Source organism: Ahaetulla prasina, chromosome 2 (genome assembly GCF_028640845.1).
Source record: "Ahaetulla prasina isolate Xishuangbanna chromosome 2, ASM2864084v1, whole genome shotgun sequence".
In the NCBI taxonomy this organism is placed as follows: domain Eukaryota; kingdom Metazoa; phylum Chordata; class Lepidosauria; order Squamata; family Colubridae; genus Ahaetulla; species Ahaetulla prasina.
In genome coordinates, this window is record NC_080540.1 from 24859581 (window position 1) to 24878943 (window position 19363).

Genomic DNA, 19363 nt, shown 5'->3' on the forward strand with positions numbered 1-19363 from the left:
CCTTCCCCATTTCTAGTCTGTCTTTAGCTAATCAGATATCACTGAGATGTTTTGGGAAATGCTGAGGTGTTTGGGCTGGTGAAATTCCATACTCCACCCTGAGTATGCCTGGCACAAACTGGTTCCAAACTGCTTTGCATTCCTTCAACTATCATTCCCTCCTCCCAAATTCCCACCATAGAAGCATATAGGTTTATTACCCAACTGTCCCCCTCCGATTCCTGATCCTTTGATGGCAGGATGCTTGTGAGGTGCCAAGCCAATGATGGAGGACTTCACAAAACCAATGGAATAGCTTGCCTCCAGAAGTTGTGGGTCCTCCAGCACTAGTGGCTTAAAAAAGATTCCATGCTGCCAACTAGACAATCATTTGTCTCAAATAGTATAGGGTCTCCTACTTGAGCAGAGGGTTGGACCTCTTAAGGTCCCTTCCAACTCTATTGTTCTATGATCTCGGTCAAAGAGAGAAAAATAAAACATATAAACCAAAACCAAATTGCAATCAATAATTAATTGTCACAAGTCTAAGAAACAATTTCATCATCAGGTCCCTGCTTTTATCATTAGCTGTTCCTTAGTGTTTAGATCTGGCCTCAGGAGGATAATGTAGCACTTGGGGAAGAAGATGCAGCCCAGCAGGCCAGCACTGGAGGCCAAAATGGAGAAGACCTGCACGGCCACCATGTATTTCCCTTTGGTGCTCAGGTAGGTGGGCAGGAAAGAGACCCAGACACTGCAGAAAACCAGCATGCTGAAGGTGATCAGCTTGGCTTCATTGAAGGCGCCAGGCAGGTTCCTGGCCAGAAAAGCCATCATGAAGCAAATGGCAGCTAGAAAACCCGTGTAGCCGAGGACAACATAAAACATGGTAACAGAGCCTTCATTGCACTGAATGATGATCTCTTCAGGTTGAGAGTGCATGTCAGAATTAAGGAATGGGGGAGAAACTCCCAGCCATATAACACAGATGAAAATTTGTACACCAGAACAAGAAACAATGATGGAATTGGCCAAGCTCTTCCCCAACCATCTTCTCATCCTGTTTCCTGGTTTTGATGCCAGGAAGGCCAGCACTACTGTGATTGTTTTGGCCAACACAGAAGACACAGCTACTGAGAAGACAATGCTGAACACCGTCTGTTGGAGAAGACAGGTAGCTTTCCTTGGTTGACCAATGAAGAGAAATGAGGACAGAAAGCAAAGGAGGAGGGAGACCAGAAGGATGAAGGAGAGGTCCCGGTTGTTGGCTTTGACAATGGGAGTTTCTAGGTATTTAATGAATATGATTAAAATAAATCCTGTGGTTAGGAACAAGAGTAGAGCAAAGGACACAAGGATGATGCCCAGATGTTCGTCATAGGACAGGAAGGTTATTCTTTTGGGGTTACATCTGACTCGATTCATGGTTGGATATTGATCATCTGGGCATCTGATGCATTTTTCAGTATCTGAGAAAACAAAGTAACATTTCTTTCATAGTCTTTGAAATTTCAAGAAAACATTTAGATGACTTGGATACTGAGAGACAGGAAAGCCTCAGTAAACAGTATATACATACAAAAAAATCCCCAATATATACAACTACAAAAACCAAGAACAACAACAACAAAAATTATAAGAAGAAATATCCGGTGCCACAACCACCCTTCTCTGAGGTAATCCACCAGATTCTTATCTTTCACTGACTTTACTTTGAGTTGGTTTGTTTTCCTTTGTTTATTATTTTATTTTATTTTTTAACGTTTGTGAGATGATGGACATGTGTTTACCCCAAGAATGTTTAAACTAAGTTGTTGATGATTGACCCTCCAACCATGTTCTCAATAAGCTGCTCTAAAAATATTGGACACAGGATAAAAGTTATCTAACATGGTTGGAGCCATGGAGAGCCCCTTGCGAGAGGTTGCAACACTGCTTACTTCAGGAAAGGTTGTACAGCCCCATCCAGTTGAAAATCATTCACTACCCTGAATTTGAGATTATCTCCAAACTATGAGGCCTTCTAGAAATCCCTTAAAATGTGATCCCTTCAACAGACTCCCTGGGTAACAGAGTCCTGTGTAGTGGTTGCCTGGTGGGTAGCATGTTGATGTATTCTTCTCTTGATTTTTAGCATTTATATCTCATTGTTTTAATTTTTTAATTATTTGTTTAATTGTGTGCCACTATGAGTCACTTGGTGTGAAATAGCCATATAAGTTTGATAAATAAATTTGAAAACAAAGTAACATTTCTTTCATAGTCTTTGAAATTTCAAGAAAACATTTAGATGACTTGGATACTGAGAGACAGGAAAGCCTCAGTAAACAGTATATACATACAAAAAAATCCCCAATATATACAACTACAAAAACCAAGAACAACAACAACAAAAATTATAAGAAGAAATATCCGGTGCCACAACCACCCTTCTCTGAGGTAATCCACCAGATTCTTATCTTTCACTGACTTTACTTTGAGTTGGTTTGTTTTCCTTTGTTTATTATTTTATTTTATTTTTTAACGTTTGTGAGATGATGGACATGTGTTTACCCCAAGAATGTTTAAACTAAGTTGTTGATGATTGACCCTCCAACCATGTTCTCAATAAGCTGCTCTAAAAATATTGGACACAGGATAAAAGTTATCTAACATGGTTGGAGCCATGGAGAGCCCCTTGCGAGAGGTTGCAACACTGCTTACTTCAGGAAAGGTTGTACAGCCCCATCCAGTTGAAAATCATTCACTACCCTGAATTTGAGATTATCTCCAAACTATGAGGCCTTCTAGAAATCCCTTAAAATGTGATCCCTTCAACAGACTCCCTGGGTAACAGAGTCCTGTGTAGTGGTTGCCTGGTGGGTAGCATGTTGATGTATTCTTCTCTTGATTTTTAGCATTTATATCTCATTGTTTTAATTTTTTAATTATTTGTTTAATTGTGTGCCACTATGAGTCACTTGGTGTGAAATAGCCATATAAGTTTGATAAATAAATTTGAAAACAAAGAAATTATGTTAAATCTTGAGGAAGAAGGAATTCAAGAACTCAGTCTGTTATCTGCAAAGTCTTTTTACCCCATAAACATGAGAAGATGAAGCAATATATTTCCATGCCCTCTAAAACTGGGAACAATTTTAAAGACGGAATGAATTCAACATTGGTATCAATGGATATTTACAGATCCCTCACATCCTGGACATAAACTGTTTCAACCCCTACCCTCAAAACGACGCTATAGAGCACTGCACACCAGAACAACTAGACACAGGAACAGTTTTTTCCCGAAGGCCATCACTCTGCTAAACAAATAATTCCATCAACACTGTCAGACTATTTACTGAATCTGCACTACTATTAATCGTTTCATAGTTCCCATCACCAATCTCTTCCACTTATGACTGTATGACTATAACTTGTTGCTGGCAATCCTTATGATTTATATTGATATATTGACCATCAATTGTGTTGTAAATGTCGTACCTTGATGAACGTATCTTTTCTTTTATGTACACTGAGAGCATATGCACCAAGACAAATTCCTTGTGTGTCCAATCACACTTGGCCAATAAAAAATTCTATTCTATTCTATTCTATTAGTTTTCCCCCCCCTTCCTTTCTGTTCCTTTTAATCCTAAGGCTATATATTAGTCTTTGTTTTCAAAACCACAACCATATTCCTTTTTGTTGGTGTTATAATTGTTTGTATCTCATTATTTAACAACAAAGAAAATTGAAAAGATAAATAAAGGTGGGAAAGTAATATCTACTTGATGGTTTTATGGTGAATCCTCTGTTTGGTTTTCTTTTGCTCCTTCAACCCAACTTTTCTCCCTCCATTGTTCCTCTCAATTAGATATTTCAGCTTATGAGGATTTATGATTAACTGATTAATTGAATGATTGATTGATGTATCTTTTGGCCTGTAACATAAAGTTGTTTTAGGTGAGCAAAGTGGATTGATCTAAAACCATTCCTCAAGTTACAAAGAATTAGGATGTTTCTAAGGAATCTAAATATGGATGGAAACATCCAAACTGGTGAATAAAATAGGTCTCTTCCCATAATCCCAAAAGCTTTAACCAAAAACTTTCTAATATTGATCTCCTCCCATTCCTAAGAGGACCATAAGGGGCGTGCATAAGCGCACAAACGTGCCTACCGTTCCTGTCCTATTGTTTTTCTTCTTTATATATATATATATATATATATATATATATATATATATATATATATATATATATATATATATATATATATATATATATATATATATATATGTTTCCTGAAACCCGAATAACCAAAGACCTACATATATGTAGGATATATATAGGCTTAGGACTGGGATACCTACAGGACCGTCTACTGCCAACGTCTATCTCCCAACGACCGGTGCGCTCTCACAGAGAGGGGCTCCTCAGGGTGCCGTCAGCCAAGCAATGTCGGCTGGCGGTCCCCAGGGGGAGGGCTTCTCTGTGGGGGCTCCTACCCTATGGAACGAGCTTCCCCCTGGACTCCGACAAATACCTGACCTTAGGACCTTCCGACGCGAACTTAAAACCTACTTATTTCGTCTTGCTGGACTCGCTTAAATTTTATATTATTAAATTGATTTATGGGTTTTTAAATTTTTTAGTAAATTTTAGAGAGAATATTTTTATCTATAGTCAAATTAAATAGGTTTTTTAAGGGTTGTTTTTAGTTTTGTATTGTTGTTTTCTTTCTGTATTTTATTTGTGGCTGTACACCGCCCTGAGTCCTTTGGGAGAAGGGCGGTCTATAAATAAAAATATTATTATTATATTTTATATATATTATTATATATTATTATATATATTATCATATATATTTTATAATATATTAGTAATATATTATTATTAGTATATGAAATCCCATGCACCGCCTGCCCCTCCACATACATTGGACAAACCAATAGAAGAATAAGTGCACGCATTGAAGAACACAAGAGCTCAGTCAAAAAAGAGGAACCAACTTCTTCCCTGGTCCAACACTTTAAAGTCACAGGACATGATATTGACTTTAAAAAGACCAGAACTATCGCCAAAACTGAACACTTTAACAACAGAATAATCAGAGAAGCCATTGAGATAGAAAAACGCCCACACAGCATGAACAAACGAGATGATACCTCCCGCCTACCAGCCATTTGGAAACCTGCCCTTATTGACAAATGAGTCCCTAACATGAGGAATGACACCAGACCCACACTCACGAGGTCCACACAGGATGTCACCACCGCACATCCACCCAGAAAGCAGACCCAAACCCACACTGATCATGAAGCATGACCAAGGACCAGAAGCCAGACCGCAGCTGCAACATTAGCCATTTCAAACCCCTCCAATCCATACATGCAGCAGACTGACACCCACTATGAAGATGTAGCACGACCACAAAGCCAAACAACAGCTATGCAGCTCACCAGCTCAAATCCCTCTGCAACTCAGATTAATCTGAGCACAACCAAGCCCCCACCCAAACAGGACACACCCCCATCCAATCAGAGCACAAAAAAACCCCCATCCAATCAGAGCACAGCCAAGCTCCCACCCAATCACTTCAAACCCCCACTAGCAGTTAAAAAGGAAGAAACAGCTGCAATCACACATTGCTCCCAGAAGCACGAAGCTGAAGCCTGAAGATGACGAATGACACTTCGTCGAAACGTCGCCAAGACACTTCCAATTTTACGTGGGAGAAAACCCGAATAACCAAAGACCTACATATATATATATGTGTGTGTGTGTGTGTGTGTGTGTGTGTGTGTGTGTGTGTTTTCTGAGGTTTTCGCGGGTGTTTGTATGTAGGTCTTTGGTTATTCGGGTTTTCTCCTGCGCAAAATTGGAAGTGTCTTGGCGACGTTTCGACGAAGTCTCATTCGTCATCTTCAGGCTTCAGCTTCCTGCTTCTGGTGCCGTGCTCCAGAAGCACGAAGCTGAAGCCTGAAGATGACGAATGACACTTCGTCGAAACGTCGCCAAGACACTTCCAATTTTACGCGGGAGAAAACCCGAATAACCAAAGACCTACATATATATGTGTGTGTGTGTGTGTGTGTGTGTGTGTGTGTGTGTGTGTGTTTTCTGAGGTTTTCGCGGGTGTTTGTATGTAGGTCTTTGGTTATTCAGGTTTTCTCCTGCAAAATTGGAAGTGTCTTGGCGACGTTTCGAGTCTCATTCGTCATCTTCAGGCTTCAGCTTCGTGCTTCTGGTGCTTCGTGCTCCAGAAGCACGAAGCTGAAGCCTGAAGATGACGAAGATGATGAAGCCTGAAGATGATGACACTTACATGTGTCTTTAAGATGCATATTTTATCAAAGTGCTCTGGATGAACCCAATAGGTTTCCTTATGGTGTCACCCACCTTCCTGAGCGGAGATGGTCCCCTCTGGACAAGGAACACAGTCATAGCAGCAAACTGGCTCTCCTTTTCGAGCCTTCTTGACAAATCCCAGCTGACATTTTTCCACACATTTGGACTGAGGGAGAGACTGAGAAGAAAAAGAAGAAATGACAAAGAAAATGGGTTAGGACTTACCATCTGTATAAGATGGAGGTAGACATGAATATTAGCCAAATAGTCTCTGGGCTTCACGTAGGCAAATATGAAATCTCTGACTACTTCCAAATGGTTGCAGGAGATACAGTTGCAGGCAGATGCTTCGTTTAGATTCTCCCTTTTTTCTTCTGGAATATCAGATTGCAATTTTTTTTTAAAAAAGTATGTTTCTACTTAAAAGTCTGGAGGGATGAAACTGAGAAAATATTTAAACATTAAGTGACAACTGTTATGATTCTTCCTCGTAGTGGAATGAACATGCATTCCTTTATTCTTCATATATGCATGATTTTAAAATATTAAAATTTCATTTCTCAGTGAAGGTAACCCACCTTTTTAACTACGTTCAGTCCATTTGAAATGGGTTCTAAGGCTTTCGAAAAAAAGAGAAGAGACACTGAATATTTTCCCCACCTTGTTGAGCAACTTTAGCTGTGACAAAGTGTCTTGGTTGATGATAAGTCTCTGCCTTTCAAAACTCCCCAATCTTTTTTGGATGGGATCCACCTTGGGGATAACAACCCTACTAGCAATCCACAGATCAGCTGTTAGGACTCCATTTTGATCCAAGTACACTTTCACCAGGGAAAGATTGTACAATTCTTTCTTCTTTAGAAATGGATGGAACTAGAATGGAAACATCCAGGAATTTTAAAAACAGAAATCTTGGTTTCTTATCTCTTTCTACATTTGAATCTTTCTTGTATGTTGTTTATAAAGATCTCAAATGCCTATATAAAAATGCAGAAAGTCTGGAGAACAAAGAGGGTGAACTTGAATTATTAATACATGAAGGCAGATATGATATAGTTGGACTTACTGAAGCATGGTGGGATGAAACCAATGACTGGAACATACTGATAGAAGGATACAAACTGTTGAAAAAACTCAGACCCCCTAAAAGAGGAGGTAGAACTGCACTATATGCAAAAGACCACTATATTACTACAAAAATGAAAGAAATCAAAGACAAAAACCTCCTAGAATGCATGTGGGTCAATATAAAAGAATGACGTAGCCATAGGTGTATACTACAGGCCACCCAACCAAGCAGAAAAAAATGGATGTACTTTTTGCTAACCAATTAACAAATATATGTAGGAAACACACTACAATAGTAATGGGGGACTTCAATTAACTGGAAAATTAATTTCTCACCAACTGAGAAATCAAATAGGATCCTGGCCAACCTAGCTGAAAACTTTGTTATCCAAAAGGTAGAGGAGGGAACTAGAGGGACAGCCATACTGGATTTAATTCTTACAAACAAAGAAGAAGTGATAGAGGGAGTTGAAACTGCAGGAACTTTGGGTGAGAGTGACCATATCATACTGGATTTCAACATAATGGAAACACAAGCAAAAGAAAACAGTGATATGAGAGTCTTAGATTTTAAAAGAGCTGATTTTAACAAACTCAGAGAGTACTTGGGAAAGATTCACTGTATGAAAATCCTAAAAGGTAAAATAATTCAAGAAGCTTGAGAAACTGAAAAATATGATCATAAAAGCCCAGATCACAACAATATCACTGAAAAAGAAAACCAAGAAATTCAAGAAGAAACCAGCATGGCTGCACAAAGTTTTTAGAATAGAATAGAATAGAATAGAATAGAATAGAATAGAATAGAATAGAATAGAATAGAATAGAATAGAATAGAATAGAATAACTGAAAGACAAAAAGGACAAGTACAAAAAATGGAAAGAGGGACACATAACTAAGGCAAAATATCAGCAGATAGCCAGAAACTGCAAAGATGAAGTCAGAAAAGCAAAGGCTCAGAATGAACAAAAACCTGCAACGAAAGTCAAAGATTATAAAGTTTATTTCAATGTATAAATAACAAGAAAAAAAATCAAGAAAAAAGTCGGTCCACTAAAGAGAGAACATAGTAAAGAAGTAAAAGGCAGCAGAGAGAAAGCAGATCTGCTTAACTCATTATTTGCATTGGTCTTCATACAAAAAGAAACTATAGTCCAACCTACCTAAATCATAATAATAAAAGACAGACCAGAAATAAAAGTTAAAATGAGCCAAATAAAATGGTAAGAACACCTGTCTGATCTTGATGAATATAAATCACTGGAACCTGATTTATATCAGATTTATATATATATTTATATTATATATATATATATATATATATATATATATATATATATATATATATATATATATATATATATATATATATATATATATATATATATATATATATATATAAATTTATATATTAAAAGGTAAAAGTTCCCCTCGCACTTACGTGTTAGTTGTTGCCGACTCTAGGGGGCGGTGTTCATCTCCGTTTCAAAGCCAAAGAGCCAGCGCTGTCCGAAGACGTCTCCGTGGTCAGGTGGCTGGCATGATTCAACATCAAAGGCGCACGGAACGCTGTTACCTTCCCACCAAAGGTGGTTCCTATTTTTCTACTTGCATTTTTTTTTTGCTTTCAAACTGCTAGGTTGGCAAAAGCTGCGACAAGTAACGGGAGCTCAGCCCATTATACGGCACTAGGGTTTCGAACCGCCGAACTTCCGACCTTTCGATCGACAAGCTCAGCTGTCTTAACCCTGAGCCACCCTTAAATTTATATATTATATATATTATAAATATATATATTATATATTTATATATTTATATCAGAGTTATATACATCCCAGAGTTCTAAAGCAGCTGGAAGATATTTTCTCAGAACTACTGTACTATATCTTTCAAAAATCCTGGAGCACTGGGGATCTACCAGAGGACTGGAAAAGAGCTGATGTGGTTTCCATCTTTAAAAAAAAAAGTTGGGGGGGAATAGACCCAGGAAACTACAGACTAATGAGCCTAACATCAATACCCGAGAAGATACTGGGAAAAAATAATCAAAAAGAGATCTGTGCGCATCTAGAATTGTGCTTTACAGAGTCAGCATACTGCCTCCAATGATCTGAGTCCTCATTTTACAGATCTCGGAAGGATGGAAGGCTGAGTCAACCTTGAGCTGGTGAGATTTGAACTGCCAAACTGCTGGCCATCGGCAGTCAGCAAAAGCAGCCTGTAATACTGCATTCTAACCACTGCGCCACAGTGGCTCAATATGAATGTTATGAATGGCAGCAACAACCTATTTTAAGATTTCATTTGTAGTTTTTCTCACATTATTCAATACATAGAATGGTTACTGATTATAATAAAGTAGTAATAATATTTTAGTGATTCGATAACCATATTATTAATTTGATGATAATGCCATTAATGATCCAGGGGAATCATACCAGGTCCTCTTGTAGGAAACACACTTGGAGAAGACACTGCACAATGTCTCTATGTTGTTACACAATCTCTATGTTACACAAACTCTTTACGCTGCGTCACCTGTAAAGTTATGGAATCTATCATCAACCAATCCATTACCCTCCACCTAGAAACAAACAATCTACTCTCTAACAAACAATTTGGTTTCAGAAAAAAATTATGATGTAATTTACAACTTCTTCACTGCAAAAACATATGGACTACAAATCTTGATCAAGGCAAAGCAATAGATGCAATTTACATAGACTTCTGCAAAGCTTTTGACTCAGTGGTACATGACAAACTTCTCCTAAAACTAAAATCCTACGGCATCTCAGGACCCCTCCACAATTGGATAACAGCGTTCCTGTCAAACAAATAACAAGTGGTCAAAATTGGCAGTGCTCTATCAAATCCTGTTCCTGTCAAAAGCGGCGTTCCCCAAGGCAGCGTTCTTGGACCAACACTCTTCATATTATACATTAATGATCTCTGTGACCATATTACAAGTAATTGTGTTCTCTTTGCTGATGATGTCAAACTATTTTACACCACCAACAATACAGCTACCCTTCAAAAAGACCTTGACTTTGTGTCGGAATGTTCTAAAACTTGGCAACTCCAAATCTCAAGCAGCAAATGCTCAGTCTTACACATTGGAAAAAAGAATCTAAACACTAAGTACAAGCTCAATGGACATTACCTTACAGATGACTCCCACCCTGTTAAAGACCTTAGAGTTTTCATATCAAATGATCTAAGTGCCAAAGGCCACTGCAACTTCATCGCAAAAAAGGCTTTAAGAGTTGTAAACCTAATCTTGCATAGCTTCTTCTCCAGAAACACTACACTACTAACCAGAGCATATAAAACATTTGCTAGACCAATTCTTGAATACAGCTCACCTGTCTGGAACCCATACCACATTTCAGAAATCAATACAATTGAATGTGTCCAGAAATATTTTACAAGAAGAGTTCTCCACTCCTCTGAATACAACAAAATATCTTATGCCACCAGACTTGAAATCCTGGGTTTAAAAAATTTAGAACTCCGCCGCCTTCAACATGACCTGAGTTTAACTCATAGCATCATCTATTACAATGTCCTACTTCAGCTTCAATCGCAACAATACATGAGCACACAATAGATTTAAGCTTAATGTTAACCGCTCCAATCTTGATTGCAGAAAATATGACTTCAGTAACAGAGTTGTTAATACTTGGACTACGCTACCTGACTCTGTGGTCTCTTACAAAATCCCCAAAGCTTTAACCAAAAACTGTCTACTATTGACCTCACCCCATTCCTAAGAGGTCTGTAAGGTGCATGCATAAGAGCACAAGCGTGCCTACCATTCCTGTCCTATTGTTTCCTTTCATTATATCCAATTAATATAGTTATTACATACTTATGCTTATATATATGCTTATATATTGTATAGTTATTTCATGCTTATGCTTATATATAATATGTGACAAAATAAAAGAAAGAAAGAAAGAAAGAAAGAAAGAAAGAAAGAAAGAAAGAAAGAAAGAAAGAAAGAAACATTTTCATCAGCTTTAGTTAAGGACAAAGAAGGGGAGGAAGAGATCAAAGGAGCTGCTTTAGCCTTGAGGAAAGAGAACAAGGAGATGAGCCATGTCGGTTTACAGGAGCTTAAAATCAGAAGGAATCTGGGAATATTTTTTTCAAATATACAAAACGTCTTGGTTGTAGAAGGGAGGATGCAGCGCTCTTCCAATAAGTATAAGACGTTATACAGAATCATAAGATTTTAAACAACCAAGCTCTGAGAGCACCAAAGACCCTGAAAAGGAATTTAATTTGATGGATCCTTGTTGGGACCCCATACCTTCCACGGCTGCAGCCTTGGAGCCCCCCACCTCTCTTCTCCCTCCTTCCTTCTCCTCTGGGGTTTGGAGGCAGCATTTATAGCATGAGCCAGAATCTTTATGATGCTATAAGTAACACCGTCATTTGTGATCCGCATCCCATTCTCTTTCTCTTGGATCTCCACTGGTGCTTTCTGGGTGCATCTTCTCCAGCCTTTGACAGAAAAGCTATGTTTTGAAACAGAACAGTGGAAATAATTGGCTTCAAATTCACGTCCCACAAAGAAGGAATATTTAAAGGCATCGTCTTTGCGCCAGTTTTTTTTCCACTGAGAATAAAGGGTCCAAACACTATGGACGTACTTGAGAAGGATGTTCTTCTTCATTACATATGCTCCAAGCATTGTCACGATCCAGACTTTCCCTTCGATGGGTCCTGGCAAAAATTCAAGTGTTACATGGAAAGGAAGAATTCTCTTCCAAAGAGAAGCATATTCTATGAAGTGAACAAAGACATTGACTTGTCTCCACTTAGAGAGGTCATCCCTGAGGAAAGTTGCATCTCCAGTCATTGAGAATTGTTGTGATAGAACAACACAAATCCCAATCCTGAGAAGCATAGGAGCAAATTTCCTCATGAAATTCTCTCCCTTCTCTGTGTCTGAAGTAAAAAGGCCAATCAGGGTCCATTCAAAATGGAGGAGCAGCTGGACAATCCCTGGATAGTGGAACCCTTCTGTGGGGAGCATTGGATGGAAAAATGGGGATTGGCTTTTATCACTCAGAGCCTCTGAAGCGATTCTATCACTCATCTGAAAAAGCAATGAAGAATTCTGAGTCACATTTGGGGGCCTTACCAAATCCAAATTTTGACCTTTTAATCAATCCAATGTTTTTCTCAGGCACATATTAAAACAGTTTCTTGTTGATTAGTCAGTAGGCAATATCAAGGTAAAGGTAAAAGGTAAAGATTTCCCTTGCACATACGTGCTAGTCATTGCCGACTCTAGGGGGTGGGGCTCATCTCTATTTCAAAGCTGAAGAGCCAGCGCTGTCCGAAGATGTCTCTGTTGTTATGTGGCCAGCATGACTCAACGCCGAAGGCTCACGGAACGCTGTTACCTTCCCGTCAAAGGTGGTCCCTATTTTTTCTACTTGCATTTTTACGTGCTTTCGAAACTGCTAGGTTGGCAGAAGCTGGGACAAGTAACGGGAGCTCACCCCGTTACACGGCAGCACTAGGGATTCGAACCGCCGAGTTGCCGACCTTTCGATCGACAATTCAGCTGTCTTAGCCCCTGAGCCCCTTCAAGATACAGAATATAAAATACAGAACATTTACATATGATCTTGTTAATTGTACATTTTTAAAAATGTACAATAGAATAAGCATAAAGAATGAAAATAACTATTTAAGCTGAACTAATTTCCTCCCAAAAAGGGCTGTATAATATACAGTATAATTTTTGAATTCTGACCCCACAGGAAATAGGTTGTTTTAATAATAGGATCCCAATAAGTTGTTTCTCTAATGCGCAGTCCAAGATATTGATCTCCCTCTTTCTTATATAATTGACATTCAAAACAATAGGTGTCTTACATCTTCGGTCTCTGGACCTCCATGAATATACCTGTATTCACTGTAAGGGATTTGGAAGATTCAACTCAATAGCTGTCAGTTTGGAAGATATTGTAGCAACTGATGCATTTCAACATGCCAATCTTACTGGCTATGTCTCGCTTTGTTTTGATAATCTTGGATTCTTTGCGCACCATTTTTTAGGGTTTTTTTTAGTTGCAAAAAAGAAGGGAGACGACAGTTCCTACTATAAATAGCCATGTATACAATTCAAGACAGTTTTAACTGAAATATGTTTGTTCTAACAGCATTTTAGGACTTCTGTACTTTAATAAATCAGGTTAAGGAAGCTGCATAGCTATGATTTTTTAACAAAAATTAACACTGCATCCACTTGTGCCTTTGGTCTAAATGAACTCCTTTGATGTTGACGAAGCCAAGATCCAGTCACAGAGAAAAATACCCCAGGTAAGGAAAGGTGTGAACTTGCTCTATTAGATCCTCATCTAATAGCCCTATTTGGAAATGCTGCCGTTTTCCAAAGACCATAACTTTTGACTTTGACTTATCCATAATCAGATAATTATTATGAGAATGGGAGCCAAGGCCTTTTAACAGCATATGCAGTCCAAATATCATATCGGCAACACCTTTGACTTACCTTTTTGTAAATATCAATCCTACGGCTCATGACTCCATTGAGCCCCAAACACGCCCTCAAATAAATGAACAAAAATAATTGGGATGGAAGGGACCTTAGAAGTCTTCAGGTCCAACCCCCTGCCCATTTCAGGAGATTCTATACCAGTGGTGAAATTCAAATTATCTACTACTGGTTTTGTAGGCATAGCTTGGTGGGCGTGGCAGAGGAAGGGTACTGCAACATCTCCATTCCCACCCCATTCCAGGGGAAGAATACTGCAAAATTCCCATTCCCTCCCCACTCCTGGGGGAAGGATATTGCAAAATCTCCATTCCCACCCCACTCCTGAGACCAGCCAGAAGTGGTATTTGCCAGTTCTCTAAACTACTTAAAATTTCCGCTACCGGTTCTCCGAACTACTCAAAATTTCTGCTACCGGTTCTCCAGAACCTGTCAGAACCTGCTGGATTTCACCCCTGTCCTATACCACTCCAGGCAAAAGGATTGTCCAGTGTCTTTTTGAAAATCTCCGGTAATGGAGTACCCACAACTCCATGAGGCAAGTGGTTCCACTGAGTAACTGTTGTCACGGTGAGTGCTTGTAGAAAGGACTACTTTGAGCAGGACCACCATTCTGAGTTCCATTTTAAGGGCCATCAGTTTCTTCCATGATATTTCTTTGCTTACTGTGTCAAATGATATAAAGGCAGCAAACCATTCTTTCCTCTGACTGCTATTTTTATAGTTAGATGGTTCAAGACAAAACAATTGTCAATAATGGATCACATCTGCCAAAAAACTGCTGCTTTTTCTACAAGGAATGTGCTTTTCTTCTACCTTCTTTCTGTGCCAACTCAGTAAGCTCAAACTGCCCAAGGAGTTGCTGATTCAGTTCTACAGGGACTCAATTATTGAGTCTGTCATTTGCACCTCTATAACTGTCTGGTTCGGTTCTGCAACCAACAAGAAAGACACAGACTTCAGAGGATCATTAGAACTGCAGAAAAAATAATTGCTACCAACCTGCCTTCCATTGAGGACCTGTATACTGCACGAATCAAGAAGAGAGCCATGAAAATATTTACAGATCCCTCACATCCAGGACATAAATTGTTTCAACTCCTACCCTCAAAACGACGCTATAGAGCACTGCACACCAGAACAACTAGACACAGGAACAGTTTTTTCCCAAAGGCCATCACTCTGCTAAACAAATAATTCCCTCAACACTGTCAAACTATTTACTAAATCTACAATACTATTAATCTTCTCATTGTTTTCATCACCAATCTCTTTCCACTTATGACTGTATGATTGTAACTTTGTTGCTGGCAATCCTTATGATTTATATTGATCTATTGACCATCATTTGTGTTGTAAATGTTGTACCTTGATGAACGTATCTTTTCTTTTATGTACACTGAGAGCATATGCACCAAGACAAATTCCCTGTGTGTCCAATCACACTTGGCCAATAAAAAAATCTATTCTATTCTATTCTATTCTATTCTATTCTATTCTATTCTATTCTATTCTATTCTATTCTATTCTATTCTATTTAAAACTTTGTTCAAGGGGAAGCTGGCATGTATTTACACACAATACCTGTTAGACAAATAGGCCTGAATTTGATAGGGTTCATTTTATTGCCTTTTTATATATGAAAGCTACAATCTTAAACCCAAATGGGTACAGCAGGTATTATTTATATTTGTAAATGAACTTCCTAATAGAGGGTCCCACCAGTTGGGATATTTCTTGAACTGTTCAGCTGGTAGAAAATCCTCTCCGGGGGCAATATTGTTCTTCAAACCTTTTATAATGAATTTGGAAAATATATTGGTAGGGTTTTTAAAAAATATATAAAATATTTAATTAATGTTAATGCTCCCTGTAGATTCATATCAAGGGACACGGTGGCTCAGGGGCTAGGATGTTGAGCTTGTCGATCGAAAGGTCGGCAGCTCAGTGGTTCGAATCCCTAGTGCTGCCGTGTAACGGGGTGAGCTCCCGTTACTTGTCCCAGCTTTTGCCAACCTAGCAGTTTCGAAAGCACATAAAAATGCAAGTAGAAAAAATAGGGACCACCTTGGTGGGAAGGTAACAGCATTCCTTGCGCCTTTGGCATTGAGTCATGCTGGCCCCACGGAGATGAGCACCGCCCCTAGATTCAGCAAAGACTAGCACGCATGTGCGAGGGGAACCTTTACCTTTACCTTAGATTCATATCATATATATTTCATCAATAGTAGGAAAGATAATCCGGTGGAACTCTGTTTATAAATCTGGGATTTGTTCGTGACTGAGAATATCATTATTTTGACTAAGATGATGTACAAAATGTGAGCTTTCCATCAGTCCTGCACCTTCCTGTTGGTACAGAAGATCCTTTGATTTGACACATAGTCTCTCCTCAACTTCACAAGTGTGCAGCAGAAGCCCTCAAAGTGAAGAGGATGGTGTCATGAGAAGATGGTTCTGTTTTGATCCTTGCTCCCTCCCCATTGTGACCTCAATCCCCAGCCATGAAACCTACAATGGCCAAAGTGAAAAGCAGCTCTTGAATCCTACAGATTGATATGGCGGTATCAATCGTCAAACGCTACCACAGCATTCACTTTGCCAGGTAGGTGAACACAAACACAAACCTGTGGGACTTTGTAGGTGTCAGCTAATGTTGATATCTGGCTGGAGATGTCCTGGTCAGCTCCATCCACAAGGGCTAAAAGGTTGTCCTTCTTTCCACAGCTGTAGTTGGGAACATTGGCTTCTCCAGTAGAGAGCATATCCAGCAAGGCTTCTGAAGTGCCGAGGGTGTTACCATAGTTGTCATGAATGTTGTAGCCAAGTGTGAGATTGTGCAGGTGCTGGTCATTTTTATTAAAAACTTCAATATTGAAAATCATTTGTATTATTCTTTCCTTTCGATGAGGTAAACTAGTGTAAAACCATGCTCATGTTAATATTAGCATCATCATCAGCAATAACAAAATACTTTTTCTCTATTTAATCCATTCTTTTTCTAATTGAGTCTTAAACCAATATTGATCCAAAACCAGAGGCAAATGATAGTCACCTCATATTTATGATTGTGGAAAAGGTAGGATGGAGATAGTCCTCTAAAATGATTAAAAATCACAAACACACCATTATTTGTAGAAGTACTAACTTTCAACAGCCTGGTAAACAGTTTGCAGAATAATTTAATCGTTCAAGCAAAACCATGATAAGTGGAGAGGAATTTTGATAAATGGTCCAGAAAAGCTGTTTTAAAAACAAGTCATCCTTTATTCTTATAAAAATCAGGCATAGAGTATCAATGAGAGGTTATAAAAATATTGAAATGGCCTGAGAGGGGAAACTACAAAACTGAATATTCAAGTCATGAATTTAAGATTGAACAGGGAGAGGAAAATAACGCAGACTGCTTTCAGGTTTTACTTGCTCATCTTTGGATTTGAGTCTTTCTCTGAAAATAAGACAAAAGAGAGAGGCTGTGGAAATCAAAAAGATTCAAGAAATTAGTTAGGTTCTGCAATATAAAAGTAAGTAAAATAAGAAGAAGGAAAAGAGAAGAGAGTTAGAACTGGAAATGAAAGGAATGAATGCATTATCTGACTCTGTGGTTTCTTCCTCAAATCCCCAAAACTTTAACCTTAGACCGTCTACTGTAGACCTCACCCCATTCCTAAGAGATCTGTAAGGGGCGTGCATAAGCGCACCAGTGTGCCTCCCGTCCCTGTCCTAATGTTTTCTTTTATTTGTATCCTTTACATGTATTTATAATTATGTTTACACTTGTTTCTGTCATAAAATACATGCTTGACGAAATAAATAAATAAAATAAACTCCATTATAGTGAAGACTTACAGCCGAATCTGACTAGAAGGAACCATGTTGAAAGATAATGGTTCATGTTCTATTGTTGATGGAGAGATGAGAAAACTAATGGGAAGATCTCCTGGGCTATAATAGCTCCATGGCTTTCCTCCATCCTTGTTATCCAAATTCAGTGGGCACTTCATTCTAAGCTTCCCAGAAACCGGCTCAGATATCAGCAGCAGCAGAAACAGTAGCAGAAGTTCCATAATTGATGGGACTGAATCAATCTCCTTCCTGTTTCTAAAGAAGAATTAGAAAAAGAATTATAAGCACTCTCCCAGTATGGAATATCCAGTTGCTTTCCTGAATCAAACAGAGACAAACCAAGATTCACCTGGAAGAGAGAGAAAGTACAGTTCAAGAGCACAGCTCCTGCCTGTCCTGTAACTTGTGCGATAAAAAGCATAAGCTGTGGTATTTATCCTTTCCTAACGCAAGATCCCTTCCATGTTACTTCAGTCTGATGTTTACATCAAAGGCAGTCACTGGAGAAGTAGGAAAAGAGGTCTCAGAGACAGGGATGGTGATAATTGTGGTGAGAAGGAACTTCTGCTCTTGGGACCCTGAACTTCTTCTATGTAAGGAAGGGTAGCTGGAGAGAAGCATATTAGTAAAAATCACAGATAAACCTCTTAGGACAGGGGTCTTCAACCTTGGTCCCTTTAAGACTTGTCCAAAACAAATTCTTCAGCCTTATCACCAACCTCTGATGTCTTTGGCAACCTGCCAAAGGCTTTTCTTGGCAAAACCCCCAAAAAGTTCAAGAGACTCTGATAAGAAGCACTGGAATCAACATTGCTTTTCTACAAAGAACCCAATGGCTCGTTGCTGCTCTTTTAAGCCTTATGGGAGTGTCCAATCATCTTCTGGCCTTACTTCTGAGTCGTCCTTTTTGCTTCAGCTGCTCTTGCCTTCTGGCAGCTCTTCACATGCGTGCTCCTGTTCCTCCTGTTCCTCTGCCTCTGTGCTGTCTGCCTCTGGAGACTCCGGAGTCTGGGTATCACTTCCAGATGTCCCTGGCTCCATCTCTGCCTCCGATGCAGAGCCCTCGTCCAGGCCTTCCCTGACTCCAGAACTGGCCCATTGTCCTCCCCAGCCTCCTCACTGTCCAACTCCACTGTCAGGTCCACAGGCTGCTGGCAGACCACAACATCGGGTTGGGGATTCCGCCTGTCTTCCTCTCTTCCAGACCACCCTCCCTGACTTTCCCAGAAAGACACATAGATCTCCTGTAGCCTCCCTGTCACTCCTTGCTCTCCAGAAACTTTGCTTCATTGCCCATCCAATTGCCTTCATGAGGACTTGAAACCCATTCTCCTTGTCAGGATTGGGAGCTTCTTGTCACCTCTCTGAAGCACAACCAGCTGCACAAATTGGGTGAATTTTAAAGAGTTGGAAGCCATCTGGCTGGGCTTGCGAGGACAGAACCAGGCAAATCAAGGTTCAGAGCCTCAGCCAAGTATGTGAAGGTTGTCAGAAAAACCACAAGTGGAGATGAGCCAGAAAGCTTAGCAAGGTATTCAGAAAGTGGTTTGCCATTGAAGGAAAGGCTGAAAAACCCCTTCCCTAATACCTTTACCTTAAGAA

At 39.3% G+C, this 19363-nt stretch overlaps 1 protein-coding gene across 1 annotated transcript; it reads right to left on the reverse strand.

Moving 5' to 3' along the window:
- Nucleotides 1–717: 717 nt before the first annotated feature.
- On the reverse strand, nucleotides 718–18382 carry LOC131190427 (vomeronasal type-2 receptor 26-like; the record flags this gene model as incomplete). The annotated part of the gene is made up of 8 exons (XM_058167748.1): nucleotides 18231–18382; nucleotides 17765–18016; nucleotides 16543–16831; nucleotides 11693–12484; nucleotides 7085–7184; nucleotides 6537–6685; nucleotides 6363–6489; nucleotides 718–1448 (listed from the first exon to the last, which is right to left on the reverse strand). Coding segments are annotated over exons 1-8 (2592 nt in total), but the record flags the coding sequence as incomplete, so codon positions are not given.
- Between the last annotated feature and the right edge of the window lie 981 nt (nucleotides 18383–19363).